The 22833-nt window shown below is 45.4% G+C and overlaps 1 protein-coding gene across 9 annotated transcripts in view; it reads left to right on the top strand.

The window, feature by feature from the left end:
* NCOR2 (nuclear receptor corepressor 2) overlaps window positions 1-22833 on the top strand; it is a 1084598-nt gene that overhangs the window by 531013 nt on the left and 530752 nt on the right. For all 9 annotated transcript variants that reach the window (XM_069215021.1, XM_069215023.1, XM_069215022.1 and 6 more), the window contains one exon: window positions 11567-11621. In XM_069215021.1, coding sequence (XP_069071122.1) covers window positions 11567-11621 — 55 coding nt within the window. The remainder of the gene's footprint in view (window positions 1-11566; window positions 11622-22833) is intronic.

The raw sequence follows: 22833 nt of genomic DNA, 5'->3' as shown, positions 1-22833 counted from the left end.
GCAATACTTTTTTTCTGTGCCCTCTGCCCACTTTTCCAATTTCACGCTGTTATCTTCTAACTCACTGTTCCTTAGAGGTTTTTTTTGGGGGGGGGTTGCCCCTCCCAGTTTGCACCTTTTCGCTGGTTCACATTAATAATATTGTTCTCAGTTTCACACTTCTGGTTCACTTTTCCCTTTCCCCACTCTTTGCTTCTGAGGGTTGAGAGTTCACTCGTACTTGTGGGTGGAAGTTCATAGCTGCATGTCCCCCCCACCCCCCTCATATCCCACAAGGGTTTTATTCCTGTGTACATTAATAACTGCAAACCTGGGATTGAATAATGCACCTCTAGTCTCAGGAATGTTGCTGTGATCTCACAGGGGATGCTTGTGCCCCTACCTCTGTTCTTCCTTGTTGTATCCTTTGTGTTGTGTACTTGGTGCACGGGCTAAGACACACCTCTGAGTAGCTACTTGCGCGAATTCCAGATACATACAAATATATAGTCTTTATTGTACATGAGCATTGTAGGTAGTTGAAATGGCTACTTTCCTTACTCAGTCTGTAACACAATAAACTTCTCTGCCAGTGTTCCCTCACAAACATACTTCAGATATTCTAGATTCCTTCCAGAGATTTCCTACGTGCAGGGGCCCTGGAATTATGCAATTCTGCGAACCCAGAGTTCTCTGCATAATTAAGGATTTTCTGCACTTGCCATATCATTTTGCAGATTTTAACAAAAAATATGATCAACTGATCAAAAGTTACTAAAATCACTGCCAGTCGTTCTGCTGCACAGGTGCAGGCCATTTGCAAAGGTTAAGTGATGACTTTTCAGTTGATGGTTGCAGTATTTAGGTATTAACCTGACACTAGTGAGCTAAAAACCTTTAACGTGCAAAAATTGTAAGTTGTGTTATGCTGCATAATTTGTCTTTTCTTGCTGCACAACTGAATCAACGCTGACACATAATTTGATCCTCCTGTGCCACATACTTCCAGTGGCCCTGCATATGAATCAGTCATTCATTTATCATGGCCTCCTGCACTTGGCCTGCTTTAGCTATACAGTATTAAAATAGTGTCTGAAGTGTGTTACAGCTGTTCAAATTGATGTTTTTACGTCTAGCTTGAAAGTTCAGTTCTCATATGACTATTGTTACCACTTCTTCAGGATATGCATAGTGAGATGTGGCTCTGTGCAGAGGAGTATGCCTTATTCACCTCATGCTCTTGGCTGTTGCTGTGTTATTCCACCTTTTACACATGCATTAGAGGCTATTTTACCTCTGAAACGTACACTCAAGCATCACACTGTTACATTCAGTCCTCTTTCTCCTCTGAATATTCCATCCACCAAGCAATCCTTTAGCTACTTGTTTCCAGCTTTAGTAAAGCTAAGAGGGGTTGTTTAATGTGCTGAACAGCATTCGTGCGTGCAACACGAGCAAAACAGCATGTGTGCATACCATACCTTTATTTTCAATCGTTGGTAGATGAAAGCCAGACCCATTGGCTTTGCTGTGCTTGCTAAAGGTGGTATGGTACCTTACGATGATGGTGTGTAAATCCCCTTCACCCACCGAAAATGGTCTCCGAATGTGTATTCACGTTGGTCCTGGCCAACCCTGCTTCAGTCTCTCACATATACTTTACGGGAGAAGTGTTTTATCTGCATTCTGTTAGTGACACACCAAATAGTCGTGAAAAATTGGGAAGTCTGACTCACCATTGATTGTCAGCATCCTTTATTCCCAGAATTCCTAGGAGATGTAGTATGTTGTAAAACAAAGCCAGTCCCTAAGTTTCTATGGAAAATTATTTTTATGTCCAAGTCTGCTGGCAGGTTTTGTGTTATACTGCAGTTTCTTGCAGGCCTCTGGAGCAAGAAACCCTTCAAGGAGTGAAAGTGGGGAGGCCTGCCACGCACATCTGCACTCCACTGCGCTGTCCTACGGAGGGCGGCAAATTTGAGAGGCGCAAGTTGGCCTCCTTAAACAGTAGCATGTGTTGCTCTTTCATGAGCATTCCCACTTGATAGGAAGACAAACCTATGCATGGCTGCTTCTTGTTCTCCGATTTCCTTGTTTAGGTCTGGCTTGGTAGCATAAAATCTAATAGGGTGGGGCTTTGACTTCGCTGAGCTGAATATTTGTCTCTCATCTCATGGTATTGCATGTTTGCTGTATCATTCCACCTCCCATGGAGTGCTTGCTTTGCACTGCACGAGGGACTATTTTACAACTCGAAACTACACTGAATCGCCACACAGTAAAATCTTTGGTTCATTAAAGAATGTTGTGCTTTTGGTTTATTTTTTCACAGCAGCAGGCTTTAAAAAATATATATTTTAATAGGAACTCCTAATGACAGCCCGCCTACTTTCTTTGCCCGTTCTAGCTTTTTTCATAGGTTTTGAAAAGATTTTAGAGCGTTTTCAGAATTTGTGGGGTAAGTACTTCTATCCCTTCAAGTGCATAATGCAGCAGGCCACACACGTTGTTTCACTTGGAGAATCACCTCTCCAGGCTTGTCCCATGAAACCAGGACACCTCTTCCCCATTCAAGAGCAAGGATTTTCAGCGCCCTATGCAAAATAACATCTTGCCACTCAGGCGCTCCTTGCACCATGAATAAGGCCTTCAGTTGCGATCTGGCGCCCTCGTGTGGCCGTTTGTGGCGACGCTGTAAGGTAGCGCCCTGCAGTGGACTTAATGCACCACCAGCTTCACCTCTGCCGCCTCCTACCTTCCCGGCCCTGTCATATTCATCCTCTGAATCCTTTGTAGTCCTCTGTCAACAAAAGGAAGCAGGCGTCCTTCTTCTCTTTGACGTTTCATGGTTTAATTAACCATCCGTCTTTTGAGAGAAACATTAGTGGCAGAAGCGGCAGCCAGCATTTTAATAAGCAAATGCGAGCGCACATCCTTCCTGGCATCTCCAGTGATGGGAAGTGTGGGGCAGCTCCGTCTTCATTAGGATGCGAGAGATGGCTGCCGGCTCTCGAGAGCTCCTCGCCCGCTGCCACCGGCGGAGAGCGGATGCCAAGCGGTGATGCTGTAATGTGTCTTCGCAACTCATTCATGTCGGCCATCCTGAGCGCGAGCCGCCCAAGCACGCGCGCAGGTCAGAGCACGTCAATTCCAATGATGCTAGGAAAATGTACACCGCTTCTGGGCAAAATTACACCTGTGCCCTGCGATTTAGCAATACAGCATGCTACAGACACCATTGCGAAAATGACTTTTTGTATCAGTTGGCCGGTGCTAGTGCGAGTTCAACACAAATTCCTAATTGCTTATACTCAAGAGGTCAGAGAAACTAACAGGATCTGCGTTCTCCTGCTTTCGTTAAAAGGTGTGAATATATGTTCACTGAAAAAAACAAAGGTTACAGGGACATTAAAGTTAAGTTCACATTTTACCCACACAAAACCATAGAAATTCAGCAGTTGTAGTTATTCTTCTATTAAGAAACTATAACTTGTGGCCTAAAGTTACTTTCCGGCACATATTATAGTTTCCTCAGCTAACTACAAGTATAACTATACCTGTAAACATGAACCTAACTAAAACGTTCCTGTAACCTTTTTTTTCTTTCTGTGAATGTGGTATTTTATATGTAAAGTAATATATAAATACCACTCTTAACACAACCACCGCTGCACACAGCCTTAGGCCAGCTGCCCCACATGCACTCATTCCCACGTTGTGCATGAGTATGGTCTGTGAGTAGATGAGTTCTCCCCCTCCACACCTCCCCCGTTGCCCCATTGTGCCTCAGGCCTGCGAGTACCCATGGATTTCCTGTGAGTACCCCACAGTTCTGTGTCCCTAGATATCTCTATTTTTTTTCCTTTCATAACGCATAACCTACTGAACAGATAGATTTACACCAAATCACAAAAAGCTTGATCTGTGGGTTAAGATTTAGCTTCCTGACAAATTTGGTGTAATTCTGTTCACTGGTATGGGCTGTAGCTGTCTTTAAAGGTTTTTGGGAAGGCCCCCTCATTTTTTTGATAGCACACCCCAAAACTTTCCATCCACAACTAGGCAAAGAAGGGCACTTTTTTTGGAAACTTTTGTGAAGACTCATCAAAAGCGCCAAAGTTATTAGCAAAATAAAAACGCTTTGTCTATTGGAAAAGTTTATCCTTACTTAAACTACCTACTGGATTGCCACTAGGTATTATTGTGTGAGTGGTGTGTGTGTGTGTGTGTGTGTGTGTGTGTGTGTATATATATATATATATATATATAATTTTATATCTGTTTTGGGACTTTACAAAAAAAAAAAAGCAATCAACTATCTTACAATCACTGAAGCTAACTGCACATTTTAAATGAGTGCAGCACCTAAACTGAATAAGAAAAATATCACATAAAGAATTTACAAACCCATATCTCCGTTATCCAGTGTGATGATGTTGAACTTTGCTACACCAAGCCAGATCCATGCCAGTTTTTTGCTAATACCCACTGGAGGATGTATACCGTTCCCATTTAGATTAAATGTACTCCCCATGGATAGCCTAAAAGTCTGACATAAGCCCAGCCTAAAAGGCTCAATGTTGAACTTCCCGGATCTAGAGTTAGACATTTTCATTTGGAGGTAATCGGGGTGTTGCCCTTTGGCAGTATCCAGAAGTCTTTGCCAAAAGAGGGAACTTGTAAAAGCAAAAACCTAAAATATTTATTGTGTTTCAAGGACATAATAAAAAGACCTTTGGGGAAAATATAGTCAGTGGAGATATTGTTTTTGTTTTTCTGAATTTGTTGGGGTTTGCTCTCTTTTGTAACTAGATGTAGTTTCATCTTCTGTTGGACTTTTGTATTCAGACAGTCTGTTGTTTAGCTTATTAAACATTTTTGCAGTTTTCTCGTACGTTGCAAAAATATGTGCTTTTTGATAGTTTGCCGGAAAGGTGAAAGACTTAGAGGCTGATTGAGATGTTGGCGGACAAGTTACTCTGTTACAACGGTGATGGGATGTCCCGTCTCCTGAAATATAAATCCCATAGGATATAATGGAATTTATATTTCAGAGGATGGAATATCCTTCACTGTTGTGACGATGTAACTCATCCGCCAAGATCTCAACCAGGCCCTTAGTCTGCCTTACTTTCTATTGTTTCATCTTGGAGGCGTCTGATTTCTAGACTCGCATCTTGAGTTAGCCAATCCGTAAGATGCACACTTTGACGCTAAATTCTCCTGGACACTTGTGTAAGCTTTCTGGAAAGGTTAGTCCAGTGCTTAATTTGTGCTTATTGTTTCCGGTGCTTAGCACCAGCACTTATTTTTGAGGGCCGGGGCTTATTCTTCTGCCTCAAGCATTTGCTGCAAGCAAAAGACACACATGGGAAAGACAGAGAAACAGAAACACGAAAAAGTGTCATAAAGGTAGAAAGCTGCAAGAGTGAGCTGAAGGGGCAGGGAGTGGCTGTAAATGGATTGAAGAGGCCCGAGATGGCTTCAGGATTACGCGCTCTCAGTATTCTGTGCTCGCATATTTAAATGCAGCAGCCGCGTGTTTAAGAGGAAGGATTTGGGCACCAGCACCTTTTTATTTACAAATTAAGCACTGGGTTAGTCCCAATTAAAATTGCCACAAATTATTAATCGTGTGGGTATAGAATTTAGAGAAGAATCTACTCCTTTGTTTTTAATGCAGAAAAGATCTTGTTCCTCAACATGAAAAACTGCTAATGTTCTGGCTGTGCTCGCCTTCCTGGTGTATGTTGCCAGAGTGACCTATTCTCATTGGTGGTCATGTGGCCTATTGAAGTCACCGAAACAGAAGATTGTTTTCGCAATTTTGATTGCTAAAAAAAATATGCCAGTCACCAGAGGTCTGTGTGTTTAGACCTTTTCTGATTGGCCAGGTCGTTGGGAGGAATTGCTTATGCCATCACAAGTATGGGCTGCCTGTCGGAGGGACCTGAATTTCGGAACTGTCTTGGTGTGCTGTCGGAGACTATCATCAAACATGTGCTGCCTCTCAGGTTCACGTCTACCTGGCGTGGCATTCCAAATGTGACAACTCACTCAAAAAGAGGCTCTTAACATTTGCTATGCTCAAGATTTGATTCAACCACGCCCTTCTCTCGCCCTCCAGACAGCAACCCGCCCTACCCTAGCACAATAAACCCCGCACGGAGACACACTGAGGACTTCAGGGGCCAGTCCCGGCGATCCGAGCAAGATTACTTTAATGCCGGACGCGCTCCAGTGGGTCACGTTACCTCTACAGTAATCCTTAAACAGATATAAGGGTAACTTCAATGACCCGTGTGCTCTCTAACAGGCAACTCTCACTAGCACTTTAATCCTAATCTGGGAGTGTAATAATCTGGGGGTTTAATTATAGATTAAATCCCTGTCTAATCTGATTCCATTTGAAATCGAGGTGAATTGAGCCCATGTACAACGATTCGCCTGAGTTCTTCAATTTACAAGTTTCACAGGCGAACCAACCTTTAAATGGGGCGGTACTATCCGGTACCGAGTACCGGCACTTTTTTATTTTCAGAGGGAGAGTACCTACACTTCTCAAGATAAACGTAACACTTTTAATTGGAGAGTACCGGCACTTCTCAGAAAAAAACAGGTACTCTGGTACAGAGTACCTGCATTTATGTTTTTCCATTTCAATCACTGAGGCGAACCAATCTTTGGCATGAACAAAAGGGTCTTTAGCAAAGGACCTGAAAGGAAACAATTCTAAGGATGTGAGGGGGCAATGTTAAAAGCAGGTTCATACATCGATTAGTGCATTTAATTTTCTTAATTTCGCGTAGTCGCGAATGTGTGACAGCGTAATATAGGCATGACGGTTGCATAACAGGCGGACAGAAAGCGGAGCGAATGATGTCGGTGCCCTTGGCGGGCGTCCAAGGCACCCTGGACATCTGCTGTCAGAAGGAACACACTGTTTGTTTTCCGAGATAGCCCGGCTGTAGTGTAAACTGCACCTGCCTCCCGCCCGCGTGCTTTCCAGTAAAGAGCAGCTCCTTGAAGCCCGGCCAAGCGCCAGCAGTTATGGTGGCCTTCGAAGAAGCGGGCTTCTCGGTGTTCCCAGAGGCCGTGCAGACAGCTCCTGGGATCTGTCTGGCAGCCTCTATGCGCCATCGCCCCTTAAAGAATGAACACAGTGCATTGCATGCACATTGATTGGCTAATTAAATAAAAGACTGTACGTGGCACGTGATTTCCCCTTCCCCTCTAGGGAGCACCGTAAGCAGTGACGTCGCTGTGGTTGCAGCTCTGCAAAATAAGGACAAACTTCAGCATTTGCAAGTAGTGGCGCGATTGGCTGATCGGCAATGGATGAATAGGTTCTGTGCTCCGGGGGCGCTGCGACCCCACAGCGCTGGGACTTCCTTTACACCCCGATAGCCGACATCACTACAGCTTGGCATTGGAGTGACAGATGTCGCTCTGACTTCACAGTGCCCTGTTGTCGTGTCTCTGACATCTGTGCCCTGCTTCTAAACTTATCTCACATCACAGAACCCTGCTTGTTTGTGTATCACTTATACCTCTGTGCCCTGCTTCTAGACGTATCTGACATCTCAGTGCCCTGCTTCTAAACCTGTCTCTGACATGTCAGATATACGTATCTCTGACATCACAGAACCCTGCTTGTTTGTGTATCACTTATACCTCTGTGCCCTGATTCTAGACGTATCTGACATCACAGTGCCCTGCTTCTAAACGTATCTGACATCACAGTGCCCTGCTTTCTAAACTTATCTGGCATCACAGTGTCCTGCTTCTAAACTTATCTGGCACCACAGTGCCCTGCTTCTAAACGTATCTCTGACATCAAAGGGCTCTGCTTCTAAGCTTCTCTGACTTCACAGTGCCCTGTTGTCGTGTCTCTGACATCTGTGCCCTGCTTCTAAACTTATCTCACATCACAGAACCCTGCTTGTTTGTGTATCACTTATACCTCTGTGCCCTGCTTCTAGACGTATCTGACATCTCAGTGCCCTGCTTCTAAACCTGTCTCTGACATGTCAGATATACGTATCTCTGACATCACAGAACCCTGCTTGTTTGTGTATCACTTATACCTCTGTGCCCTGCTTCTAGACGTATCTGACATCACAGTGCCCTGCTTCTAAACGTATCTGACATCACAGTGCCCTGCTTTCTAAACTTATCTGGCATCACAGTGTCCTGCTTCTAAACTTATCTGGCACCACAGTGCCCTGCTTCTAAACGCATCTCTGACATCAAAGGGCTCTGCTTCTAAGCTTCTCTGACTTCACAGTGCCCTGTTGTCGTGTCTCTGACATCTGTGCCCTGCTTCTAAACTTATCTCACATCACAGAACCCTGCTTGTTTGTGTATCACTTATACCTCTGTGCCCTGCTTCTAGACGTATCTGACATCTCAGTGCCCTGCTTCTAAACCTGTCTCTGACATGTCAGATATACGTATCTCTGACATCACAGAACCCTGCTTGTTTGTGTATCACTTATACCTCTGTGCCCTGCTTCTAGACGTATCTGACATCACAGTGCCCTGCTTCTAAACGTATCTGACATCACAGTGCCCTGCTTTCTAAACTTATCTGGCATCACAGTGTCCTGCTTCTAAACTTATCTGGCACCACAGTGCCCTGCTTCTAAACGTATCTCTGACATCAAAGGGCTCTGCTTCTAAGCTTCTCTGACTTCACAGTGCCCTGTTGTCGTGTCTCTGACATCTGTGCCCTGCTTCTAAACTTATCTCACATCACAGAACCCTGCTTGTTTGTGTATCACTTATACCTCTGTGCCCTGCTTCTAGACGTATCTGACATCTCAGTGCCCTGCTTCTAAACCTGTCTCTGACATGTCAGATATACGTATCTCTGACATCACAGTGCCCTGCTTCTAGACGTATCTGACATCTCAGTGCCCTGCTTCTAAACGTATCTCTTACATCACAGTGCCCTGCTTCTAAACGTATCTCTTACATCACAGTGCCCTGCTTCTAAACGTATCTGGCATCACAGTACCCTGCTTCTGAACGTATCTCTGACATCACAATGTCCTGCTTCTGAACGTATCTCTGACATCACAGTACCATGCTTCTAAACATATATCTAATATCACAGTGGCCTGCTTCTGAACATCTCTGACATCACAGTGCCCTGCTTGTTTGTATATCGCTTACATCACAGTACCGTGCTTCTAAACGTATCTTTGACATCACAGTGCCCTGCTTCTAAACGTATCTGGCATCACAGTACCCTGCTTCTAAACTTATCTCTTACATCACAGTGCCCTGCTTCTGAACGTATCTGACATCTCAGTGCCCTGCTTCTAAACCTGTCTCTGACATGTCAGATATACGTATCTCTGACATCACAGTGCCCGGCTTCTAAACGTATCTTTGACATCACAGTGCCCTGCTTCTAAACGTATCTTTGACATCACAGTGCCCTGCTTGTTTGTGTATCGCTTACATCACAGTACCGTGCTTCTAAACGTATCTGACATCACAGTGCCCTGCTCCTAAACGCATCTTTGACATCACAGTGCCCTGATTCTAAACGTATCTGGTATCACAGTGCCCTGCTTCTAAACGTATCTTTGACATCACAGTGCCCTGCTTTCTAAACGTATCTTTGACATCACAGTGCCCTGCTTCTAAACGTATCTTTGACATCACAGTGCCCTGCTTTCTAAACTTATCTGGCATCACAGTGCCCTGCTTCTAAACGTATCTCTGACATCACAGGGCCCTGCTTCTAAACGTATCTTTGACATCACAGTGCCCTGCTTTCTAAACTTATCTGGCATCACAGGGCCCTGCTTCTAAACGTATCTGACATCACAGGGCCCTGCTTTCTAAACTTATCTGGCATCACAGTGCCCTGCTTCTAAACGTATCTCTGACATCACAGTGCCCTGCTTTCTAAACGTATCTGACATCACAGGGCCCTGCTTCTAAACGTATCTGACATCACAGGGCCCTGCTTCTAAACGTATCTGACATCACAGTGCCCTGCTTTCTAAACTTATCTGGCATCACAGTGCCCTGCTTCTAAACGTATCTCTGACATCACAGTGCCCTGCTTTCTAAACGTATCTGACATCACAGGGCCCTGCTTCTAAACGTATCTGACATCACAGTGTCCTGCTTCTAAACGTATCTCTGACATCAAAGGGCTCTGCTTCTAAGCTTCTCTGACTTCACAGTGCCCTGTTTGAGTATCGCTTACATCACAGTACCGTGCTTCTAAACGTATATCTGACATCACAGTGCCCTGCTTCTAAACGCAACTCTGACTTTACTGTGCCCTGCTCCTATGCATCTCTGACATCACGGTGCCCTGCTTCTAAACTTATCTCTGACTTTACAATGCCCTGCTTCTAAACATATCTCTGACATCACGGTGCCCTGCTTCTAAAACTTTCTCTGACTTCACAGTGCCCTGCTTTTAAATATCTCTGACATCACAGTGCCCTGCTTTTAAATATCTCTGACATCACAGTGCCCTGCTTCTAAAACCTTCTCTGACTTCACAGTGCCCTGCTTTTAAATATCTCTGACATCACAGTGCCCTGCTTCTAAACCTTTCTCTGACTTCACAGTGCCCTGCTTCTAAATATCTCTGACATCACGGTGCCATGCTTCTAAACCTTTCTCTGACTTCACAGTGTCCTGTTGTCGTGTCTCAGATATCCCAGAACCCTCCTGTGAATTGCTTACATCACAGCCCCCTGCTTCTTACCTTGTGTGAACTATCAGTGCTCTGCCGCCTTGCATAAATGTGACAACACGATGCTATTCTTATTCTTGTATCTGACACTCTGAAGGGGCTCATTCATGCTGGGGATCTGGGGTGACATACAGGTACCCATACATTAGAAAGGATACCGTAAACACACGTACATAATGCTGATACAGCCCTCAGACTCCTGTGTCCTTGGGCCCCCCCCCCCCCCGACCTGTGCTCCTGTGCCTCCTGGACAGCCATGAATATCACTGAAGACTGAATGTGCAGGTTCGGCACATTTGTGGGTGCATTAGCTCACATATAACACACACGTTATCGGTATTGCCTGCTAAGGATGACGTGAACCGATGTTAATTACCCATCCGAAGTTATTGGACCGAACCCAAGCTGAGGACGCATAGGAAAGCGCACACATTTGTTGACACCTGTCCGTGTTTGGGGAATGCGCGTTTTTGCAGTAAGAATGTGGCGCCGTTTTCACGCTTCCTCCTAATTGTGATATGTTGTGACTTACAAAACCATTTTTGCGAGTCAGAAATGCTTTTTTAACTCTCAGAAGGGGTTTTGTATATTTAAAGTACTTTCTTGCAGTCTCGAGCCCTGTGATTCTGCAGATTGCAGCAAACAGGCGGGGGTGTGGGTGAGCGCAAGGTGCGTCTCAGCCAGAACTAAAAGAAAGACTCGCCCCCGGATTGTTGATGTGGGATGAGAAGTATATATCTGGCCGTATTTCTTCGAAGAACACCCTATGAATGACCTTTCACCTAAAATATACAAATCACAGAAAATGGGCAAAATTATTAATCGTGCAATAAAACCCTTTTTTACATTTCTTTTTAGGTTCATGCAACATCCCAAAAATTTCAGCTTGATCGCGTCTTTTTTAGATAGAAAGGTAAGATCATTTGCTGCAATTGTGTGTGAACACAGTTTGTTGGTGGGGACTTCATTTAAGAAATGTTAAAGGCCCAACAATCATGGGCAACTATTTTTTGGGTGCTGTTTTGTATAGTGTGAATTTTGTTGCTATGTTGTTTATTATTTATTTTGTTTTTGCGTGACTAAATAGGAAAGTTTTAATGCAAACAGTCATGTTGTTATGCGGTAATTACAATGTAATTTGTTCAGAAAAAAAGGAGTGCCTTCCTTTGGTGAAAGAAAGAGCGTGACATTTTCCTGCTGGTGTCCATCAGGCTACGCATGAGCAATAACAGCATATTTACACCTAGGTGGATTTACTCCCATGGTGTGGTATCATTACCTTCCTGCCCACTTTATATAGGCCTCCTAGAAACAAAGGCATCACCTGCACTTTCAGCACGGAACTGCTTACACACAGGAGACATAGGGGGTTATTACAACTTTGGAGGAGGTGTTAATCCGTCCCAAAAGTGACGGATATACCACCAGCCGTATTACGAGTTCCATAGGATATAATGGACTCGTAATACGGCTGGTGGTATATCCGTCACTTTACCATCACTCTTGGGACGGATTAACACCTCCTCCAAAGTTGTAATAACCCCCATAATGTTGCCGGAGCCACAGAAATGTTCCTTATGAAACTACCTTCAGGCTGTGCATGAAACTGCTAAAACGTTTGGCAGTTTAATCACCACCCATTACAAACATTCCTCCCATAAGTCAGTACATTTCCAAAATATTTTCTCTAGGAGTCATGAAACTGATTTAACGCAACCCATGAAATTTAGAGGTGACCCCCTTTAGATGTCTTTCAAATTAGCTGTGAAATTGGCTCGTACTAGTTGTTGTGTTTTAATGAGTGAAACCCACCTACACCCTCGAGGCTTCATGGCACTAATCCAGCTGAAAGGAAGGCTATGAAGCAGTAGCCACCAAACCAGAAATACTGGCGGCAAATACCTGAGTATTACAACTTCTCTAAATGTTGTGTGATCAGTGAGGCAACAAAGGTTACAAGGATCAGGGTTGTACCTTTGGGGGTTGTTTGGGGTGTTACATTCCCCCTCCCAAAATGTATTCTGATGTAAATAGTTGGGTACACGTGCTTTCTGTTGGGTATTGTGAAGTGTCTATCGGATTTCACCCGGAATTTTCACTCACAAAACACACACGCTCTTGTCTCTGTTTTGAAGACTTTCAAAAATGTTGATCAGTTTGAAAAGTATCATGTTTTAAGCACCATAACAATCCACACTCCTTTCGCTTTCCACTGCCTCTTAAACCCCTCTCATGGGAAATCTGAGCCCCCCCGCCAATCTTACTGACCAACCTGCGCCCCTGGCAAGAATCCTGTTCCCAGCAACACTCAAGACCCAAAATAGGTAGCATCCTCCCCCACACCCCCAATTTAAACCATGTAAGCCCCCTGTATTTGTCATGATATTTGCCGACAGGATCTTCAAATTTTCCCTTCATTACTCCTACGATGTATATCATGCAGGTTATGCAGTTGTTGCCACAAGCCACGAAGTTGCCTCATTTGATGCATAAAAAACACCCCTTCTTCCTAACATAATTCACCAAAATACTTTCAAATACGCAAACGGTCCCTGCGTTTTCTCTTGCTCTTTGGTACTGATGATATACATTTCTCACTATCTGCAGTAAATGGTGCGGTTCCCCTCTCGGCTGCTGTCTTTGCCGCCGACTGCTTGACCATCAGTGGAGTACACCGTGTCTCGGCTTGTTGTTGCAGGTTCTCATCTCATAAATGTATCCTCTGATCAGGGCCGGCTTTAGCGCTGGTGGCGCCCTGTGCGACAGTCTTTTTATGGCACCTCCGTACTCCATGACCACCTCCTCGGATTTCCTCACTACCATACGGCAAATGTGCCCCTCATCTCTCCGTAGCTCGTCTCTCACATACATTCATTTGCTTTAAAGCGCTTGTAAAGGCTGGCTTTACTAATCCACTCACTATCCACATAAAATATAGTTCTGTTCTTTGCAGCAGGCACATTAACCCTCTGTGCTACTTTATGGCGAGTCAAAGCTGCCACTAGACAAAACTCCCATCTCTCTCCCTAGCAGGAACATTAATCGCAAGAGGTATCTTGACGTTTTAACTGCTTCCTGCAGGCTGGACATACAAGGAGCTTTTCAGCAGGTGCTTTTTAATCACAGGTTTCCTGAGGTATTGCTAAACCCAGCGCCCCCTCCGAGGTCAGCACCCCCAATCCAGGCCAGCACCCGGTGCTGTCGCACCACCCTAAAGCCGGCCCTGCCTCCAATGTTCACCTTGTATGTTGCTTCATTTTTTTTTATCTCCAGCTCAGCTCACTGTCTATGCTCCCCTTGTTGTAAGGTTTCTATTTTACTTTCTCAAGATTGGATTAGAAGGACCTGACATTAATTATATGTTTACGAGCATTCACTACCTGCAGACTTGTCACGTTACATATCCTTTGCGCTATTGGCTACTAATCTGCTAAGTGGCTTCTAATGTGATCTGTTGTGCTCAGGTGTCGTCTACTGTACAGGGCTCTCCCACTCCTTAAGTTCAGAGTTTTGGGCCCATTCCAGGTCTGCAGTCCAGCCGATTGTTATGGCCAAGCGCAAAGCGCTCCGTCCATTCTGTAATCTCTCTTTGGGCTTCAAACCACGCCCATGTCACGTCAGTCACTAACATTGGTTCGTGGGCTTGCCTTTTAAAATCCGCTTGCTTTCATTTGTGAAAGGCATGCATACATCATGCCTTTTCCGGTGTTTAGCCCTCCTCGAGCGCAGCGACCAAGTACTGAAAACATAGAGAGGCTCGATGTTTTCAGCCTGGGGTCTGGACTACTTTATCTATCTATTTTCAACGCAGCGCGGTCGCGCTTCATTTCACATAGAGCAATTGCGCTGCGTTTTGTTTTTCTTTACAAAGGTAATAGCTCTAACTCGCGCAAATGTGAGACCCGTTACATTGAAAATGCTTGTTCTTCTTGATGTCAGATACTCTGTACCAAGACCCGAGTTGTATGTCAAGGTCGCTCACTTTTCCTGTTGCAGTCCTGTGACATTGGTTCCTTTTTGTTTATTTTCAAAAGCCGAAGTGACTCCCTGTTCACAAGAGGCGACATCATATTGAGTCCCTTGTTGTATATGTTTTCGTTTCCAGCACCGCATCGCTGGAGTCAGCCAGTCCCAGCTTCTAATGTGGCGTCACCATTGGCCTTGGGAACTCGAACTGTCAAATTGAGGAAGTCACTGGCCCGTCCAACCCCAGCGGCGGGGGCACAGGATGTGCGTCACCATGGCTGGCATGGGTAAAGCAACCCAGCCCCTACCTACATGATCTTCTTCCGCATTCCAGCCTGCCTTTGTCATTGAAACAAAGCATTCCAGTTCACTTAACTGACTCAGCATCTTGCATCTGTGGCCTCTTGGCCAACTTACATTGTGCCCTCCCCTAATTCAAACATTACTTGTTTTGTTTTTCACTGTAAAACATTGGTGATAGTATAAGTTTTACTTTTTGAACCACTTCTGAAATTCATCGACCGTATATAATGCTCCGCTGCTTTTCTGCAAGGTTCACCCTATGCAAATAAAACACACCCATTCGTCTGAGTCTTTGCAGTCGTTCTAACCTGGGCAGCCAGGTTTCCCTGCATAAACCTTCACGCAAAGTAAATCTTGTTCTGTTTTAAGATTATGTTGCTCCAGCTATACCGTCCTGAAAAGATCTGTATCCTAATGTACACACTATGGGGCAGATTTATGAAAAACGGTGGTCCACCCGGTGCAACGCCACATTTCTTGCGCCCCTTAGTGCCACCTAATGCCATCATGAGTGCACCGTATCTAAGATACGGCGCACCGTGGCGGTAGTTAGGGAACTAGCATCATCATTTTTTACGCTAGGTCGGCGCTTTGCAGGATAAGTGCAAAACTTTTTGACGCTTATTACGCAAAGCACCCATAGGCCCATTGAAAACAATAGGATCCTCCTTTTAACATCTGCTCTGAGCAGATGTTAAAAATGCCAATAAAATAACTCAAAGAAATCTTGGACTTTTTTGTGCCATTTTTTTGGCCCCCTTGCATACATTATGCCTGGCACAGGCATAATGTGGCGCAAGGGGTTACAAAGTGGCGTAATGCAAGCATTGCGCCACTTTGTAAATACGGCGTGGCATTTTTGGCCAACTAACACCACATTAGCGTACAAAAATGACGCAAATGTGTCTTTAGATGGCACTAGGCTGTCTTAAATCTGGGCTCATGTGTTCTGAGGGGTTCCTAACATTATGCAATTCGTGTATATGACTCTATAGGGGCTGCCGGAAGAGTTAAATGTTGGCTAAGTGTCCATTCATGCATTCAGGGAGTAATGGGCCCTTCTTTCAGTGCGGCTACATATGTTAAGAGTGATTGTAAATGAAGCCACTCCCCAAGATGATGGCAGTTCTCTCTGTGTTTTTGGCGGTAAATGCAGTAGTAAGATTTGATACTACCCACAAAACCTTACTTCTTTCTCTTCAGCGCTTGTGCATCGACATGCAACAGACTTAAGAGTGCATCTGGGTGGATGGCGGTGGAATGGCCACAGGTCTGCCCTCGGTCATGGGCTGCATGCAGCACACCGTATGATGCTGGAGCCCCCTCCTTTTCGCACCCCGTGTTGCATAGGTTGCAACATGCGCCTACTGTAAGAAGTTTCAGACCATCTTTGGGGAGGGGCGAATTCTGTGATTATGGGGGGATAATGGAATGCTAAAGGTTTCAAATGTAAAGAACTGTGCCATGCTGGCTGCAATAGTGCATAATAACATGGCCATAGTACTTACGTTTTGGGGGCAATGTGGCAGCTGGCATGCCCAGGATGCTTTAGAGTTCTCTAGGGCCATTGCAGATACAGAATGGCTGCGATACATCAGTGTTGAAGGCAGTTGTGAAAGTGGCATCTCCAAAGTGCTTTGTGTGGTGGGGTCATTTGTGGAATGGTGCTTCTCTTGCTGAGGGTTAATGTGGTCCCTGGCATGGTGGTGATATCCATCATGCCATGGGTTGCTCCATTGCCCGAGACCTTTGTCTAGTAGACCAGTCACCCCAGTGAACTGATTAACCAGCATCACCTTGGCAGTCAGAGCATCGAACATCCTTTTCCTGGTCACATATGACAGGCTCACGTACTGAGCACATCTCAAGTATGGGTATGCGACACCCTGGACACAAAAAAAAAAACAGTTAGTGTGCAAAGTAAGTGGCAATGCCATTGGGGTTTGGGGGGGATTGAAGTTTCAGGCCAATGTTGGTTGTACTCCGGAATATCGGAACATCACCCTGCAGGAACTGGCTACACCCTAGAACAGTGGTTCCCAACCTTTTGACTTCTGTGGACCCCTATTTTATCTTTATTGGAACCGGGGACCCCCACAGAATCATTTTTGGAATCCGGGGACCCCCCCACTGAGCCATTATTGAAAGCTGAGGACCTAACCTGTTAATATTTTTTTAATTTTTAAGCAGTCACGGACCCCCTGAGAAGGCTTCGCGGACCCCCAGGGTTCCCCGGACCACAGGTTGGGAACCACTGCCCTAGAATATTTCACCAACACCCATCATATGTGTACACTTTATCAGCGCCCTGGCACACAGGGGCACAGTGTTATTTCTCCTGGCATAGGATTTTCAGTAGTCATTTTTTCAGTGGTGCGCACTTTTTCGGAGAGGCACTTCTTCCACTGAGCCAATTAGAGCCTGTTTTGCAGCCAGGCAGTAATATTGCACTTGGATGTTGTAGCCGAACTTGAAATGTTGGAATACTTGATTAGTTGCTCGTTGGAGCTGCCAGCAAAACATGTGGCTTTTAAGGAAATGTGTTTGGAAAATTGTCCTCTGAAATGCATCATTTGGCCCTAAACCTCCCTGGATGGAGGACAGGCTGACTCTCCCTTGGCACAATGTGGGGATTCGTGTGGACAATCTTTCCAGAGCGGTGGATGGGGCTGGGAGTAGAGGTGCCAGATGGCTGGATGTTGGCAGTGCACAGTGTTTCGTTTTCAGTGCCTCTTCTGGCCAGTGCCTTCGGGTCACATGAACGAAGCCCAGGTGTGGAGTAGGACCGGAGGCCGGTGCCCTGCGGACTTGGAGACATCTGCCAACATTACCAGCGAGGCTCCTTGTTCCCGGGGCCGGGGCTGCAAGGAGAATTTTGCCTTAGAAGCCAAGGAACACAATCTAACTTTTAAGGGGCCACCAATTTGAAATGAATTATAAATTGAATAATCAAACAACATATTGAGCAGAATTATTTAATGTGTCGCAAAAAATAGACCCTCTGTACTGACTTCTGTTGATTTCTTTTGTGGTCTTTTGTGTTCCATGTTGCCTGCCACATACCTTCCCTTGGGATGAAAAATGTGTCTTGCGAAAAACTCAGAAGTTTACTGGTGAGCGCCCCTCAACCTACCCTGCGTCACCACCTAGATATCTAAGGATTTGTGTACCACTATGCATGTAGCAAAAGGGCAAAGAACATGACCACAAAGCTATTGGCAATAGCAAATCTAAAGAAAGTGCACAGACTAAAATAATCTAGAATTGTAATAGTCTGTATACATTTATTCCTTACTCGACTCAGCAATAATTGCTGGTAGTCCACCATTAGGGGAGTGTAGACGGGTCTCGGCGACCGCATCTTCCCTACCTCGGAACCGCCATCATTCATCAAGTTCCCTCGATACGGCGTTGCGTTCCCCTAGCAACGAGAGGACGCTACGCCGCGTCACCAGTACCAACTTCCTGGCTTCGGGAGTTAAAAAGAAGACGGACTACGTTTCTGAGATGGTGAACGCCACGGAGAAGACGCTGACCGGTGGAGTAACAGAACGAGAGACAGCGATACCGAACGCACAGGAGCCCTTCCGCGGAGCTGGTGACTAGACGCCGAGTGCAGCAGTCGGAGAGACACAGAAGACGCGAGATTCCCGCCACGACCCCGGAGGGTCGTGGCTTTGGAAGGTACGGTCCCTCCTAGGGGCAAAAGGGGTCACCGAGAAACGCGGGCACTGGGGAAGGGAAACAGGGAGGCGGGAGAAAGAGAGGAGAGGGACACTAATTCACAGAAAGGGGAGGGCGGAAGACCGAGAAACTGAACGGGCACCAGAAACAAACCCTTCACCGTGGCTTATCCTCACCAACCCACCCTGCTTGCTCCCTTCCCCCTTTAGATAAAAATAGCAATACCCCGATCCCACAGAAGGACTTACCTGTTCTTTCTTTTCCTCTATGGTCCCGGAAATTGCCTGAGGGGTCCCCATCCAACACCGTCACGACAGCCCTGTGAATGGACATAAGAAGAAAGAAGAAAATTAGAACGAGTGACAGGAAGAGTCAATTGTAATCACATCAGAGACCCTGAACCAAGTATTTTCTCTGTGACTGTGTAATAGAGAATAAAAATATACGATAAGACCCGTACCCCAGTTCTCCGACTAGTTTCTATATACGCTCGTATACCCCAGCCTACCACAGGGAGATAAGATGCAGTGTGGGTATATATGAATTAAGGCTGCACACAGCCCAAGTGCACACATCGCACACAGTACCTCGCTGTCTGGGAGGATTTCACATGTAGATGGAGATGTCCCCCCCTCCCCCCTGTATACAGAAGTCTTCTCTGCGCTTGGGGCATTGCACTCGGTTTGTACATGTTCAGACAAAGATGCACGAGGACATTGTCTTGTGAGCAGGACGTGTGCGACAACTACAGATTGTTGAAAATAAACTTATAGAAAAGAGGTATTGACCTATTGTCTTTGTCTTGTATACCTTGTACTAAAGATGCAAATAGTGGACATCGCCAACATGCACCTATGCATCATATATGGACTGCCTAGATGCACGGTCGGAAACCGACTTTGTCAATGAATGTGTTACACACCATATATGACGGTATTCAGAAGTGAAGGATATAGCTCAGACGTCAGATGTCACACAGACATGTCACAGAGGGTAACGTGCCCACAGCACCGCTGTGATCGGCATGCCGCTGGCTGCCAGGGGCCCAGGCCTGCCTGTTTTTCACCCTCCTCGTGCAAGAATACAATTTTAAAGTTTAATGCGTCCTTAATTGTTTTTGGACAGGCGCCAGTTGGCATTTGCTCCGTTTTATCCTTGATACTAACATTAATTACCAGCACGATGGCAGAATAGTCACTGGTTGAGCCTGACTTTCTGGTACACATTGTTTATTTGAGGGTGTTCACACCTTACTCAGCATGACATATTTAAAACCTCAGCCTCTTCTACGTGTTACATTGCAGTAGATGAAGCCTCTTATATTTTTCTTGAAGCAGGTCATTGTCTAACTGTGTGTCCTGCTTTCTCTGGCAGTAACACTGTAGCCTTACAGATGAAACGAGAGCTAGCTGACCTAAGCATGCCAATCAGGGGTCAGAGGGCACTTGCCGTTGCTTCCAAGGGGTCTTAGGAGCACTTGCCCACAAAACTTGTTCAGTGGTTGAGTAAAAAACAGTTCAGCTGCATCTCTAAGCACCTTCAATAGGCGTAATATATATTTTTGCATTTTTGTTGACGTGTGCTTGCGTTTGAGCTGTATTTTTGTGGCCTCATTCGCCAGGTGGCCTCTCTGAGAAGCACTGGACCGACTGCGTCACCAGCCAGTGTAACTCGGGGGTGTCTCGGTGTCCCCTGCCAGTCTGCCTGTGATTCAGACTCAGTCTCTGGAAAGGATAGATCCGGACAGTTGTACAGAAAGGGGGCTGTTGTGATGGGCTAGCTAAAGGGCAGGGGATGGCCCTCAAAAGCGCCCTAAGTTGGGCATCAACTTGGTACCTGGGGGTCAGTGTGCGTCTCTTACCAGTCATCAGTTTATGTTTGTGGCTTAGATTTTTTTTTTGCATTTTGTGTTTATTGCTGAGATTCTTCTTGCTGTAAAGTATAATTCATCAGCAGGTTTTCTGTGGGAGCCATCACGCCAAGCAATGCAACTTTTTGCGAACAGTACCTGGCACCTTTGAGCCAAGAGACTCTGCATACGGGTAATGGTGCGCTTCACAAAAAATAAATAAATAAACAGTAATATGTAGGATGTTCCTGCACGAGAACATCTTTTTATTTATAGTAAGGGGGTGCAATGCTTTATACAACAGTTTGAGGATACAAGCGAAACTGGTATTGCACGTTATCTTTTAATTCCACCTTCCACCTCATGTGACGGGGATGCTTCTTTGCGTAAAACCGAGTCCTCATGCACATGGTCCCAATGCATCTAAGCACATGGGCGGGAAGGTCTTATGCACCCGAGATCCTCTGGTGAAGCTGGTGGAAGTCGAACTGCACTTTAAACACAAGTGCATCTGTATTTTCCGGTATTGCGACAGTATGTAGACCGCCTAGCACCTTATAAGGTCTCTATAACGTGCACATGTAGTCTTCCGACTGCCACGGAGCATTAGCATCAGGCTAGGATCAGTGCTCAATTTGTAAAAGAATAGATTTTGGCCCTCAACATATTTGCTTACAAACCAACAGCCACCACTGTTCAATGTCAGAATACGGAAAGCCAAGGCTGTGAGGTCTTGATTCCACCTCGTGCCTCTTTAATCTTCCACCAGACACTCCTCGTCTCTTCATCTCATACCTGCTTTTTCTCTTTGTCATGGTTTCTCCATCTTTCTCTTCCTCGCTCTTTCACTGTTGTGTGCTTTTCTTTCAATTCCTCCGTGTCCAAGCCTGATAAGGAAAATTAAGTGAAAGTCTCTAAAAATGAGTGGTGGTGGGCACCACCAGCAACCATCGGCTCAAATTAGGCACTAGGTAGGACTAGGCCAATATAGAGCCATAGTGATTTGTTCTTAGACAGTTGATTAAAAGGGGTTTACTTAATATTACTAGGTTGCCATTCTGATCCAGCCCATCCGATTAAGTTCCTATGTAGCGTGAGAGGACAGATACTGGCGGTGGCATGTGCGCTCCTCGATTTTGGTCAGGACAGAATGTTGGACCCTATGACCCCCTGTCTTTGACTGCTGAATCCCGCCTTCTCCAGCCTTGCACTAGCGTGCATAGCAGAGACCTGGATTATGTTTTCATTTTTTCACTTCACCATCTGTTCATCTATCACTTGGAGCAGCCATGTTGGATCTTTCTCCGCGGGACAACGCATGGCAGTCGCACAGATGCTGTTCCCCTTCCACGGTGTTTAGGTGGGCACAGAAGACATCGGCTCTTGGCCAGTGCAGTGGGTGCAGATGCTCCATTGGTGGTACCAGCCAGATAGTTTATTGCACAGTGTAGTACTCCATCTTTGTCCAGGCCAACCCCAACCCCTCTACAGCCGCCATCCACAGCATTTCTATCAACTGTGTAAGGAGCGCTTCTAGATCTCATAGAAGCACCCAGAATTTCAGCTTTCGCATGTTAAGCGGTATTGTAAGGGTCAACAGATATCCTGGATTTTCACCCTCTGTCCTGGCATATTTCAGTAAAGTTATCCTGGGTTTTCAGAAAGAGTGATTGCATAGCGAGAGAGAAAAGTATTCCTTTGTTAAAGGGTAGAATAAAACAACAGCCCCTAGCTGAAATCGGTTTAATAATTACAGATACTACTGTGTGTAAAAGTTGCATTTCATTCTTTCTGTGCCCCTTGGTCAATGCAAAATTGCCGTTCCACTTCTGTTTCTTGAATATCCAGTTTTTTGATGTTCAAGATGTGGTCCCCTTAGTTGTTGCCCATATTTCCTCGTTCGTGAGATATAAAGGTATCAAGGGCTGGCTTTAGTGTTCTCATCTTATACAGCATGGCTTTGTGTCTCCAGGTGCTACCTTGCATCACATAGTAAGTTGTCTTCCATCTTCTGTTGTCTCTAGTGCCTTGGCGCACACACTTTGGCACACAGAGCTAGAGTGCGCACTATTCGCTCAGAAAGGTTGATGCTATCGAAATGTTATGCAGAAGTGAGTACTCAGCACAGTGTGTCAATTTCTTAGAGCGCCGAGTGTCTGCTCTCAGTCACTTCGTGGCACTGGAGAACTATAGAAAGGGGGTGCTAGATTCCAGTTGGTGGACCAAGGATACCCGGCTACAAATTTTCTTCATCATTGTCCCCAGAGTTGTGGCACTGAAACCGTTAAGTTTTCCGGCCTTTCTTGAAACTCTTGTAGCTTAA

This window comes from Pleurodeles waltl, chromosome 11 (assembly GCF_031143425.1).
Source record: "Pleurodeles waltl isolate 20211129_DDA chromosome 11, aPleWal1.hap1.20221129, whole genome shotgun sequence".
Taxonomy (NCBI): Eukaryota; Metazoa; Chordata; class Amphibia; order Caudata; family Salamandridae; genus Pleurodeles; species Pleurodeles waltl.
This window is presented reverse-complemented; position numbering and strand designations above follow the sequence as displayed.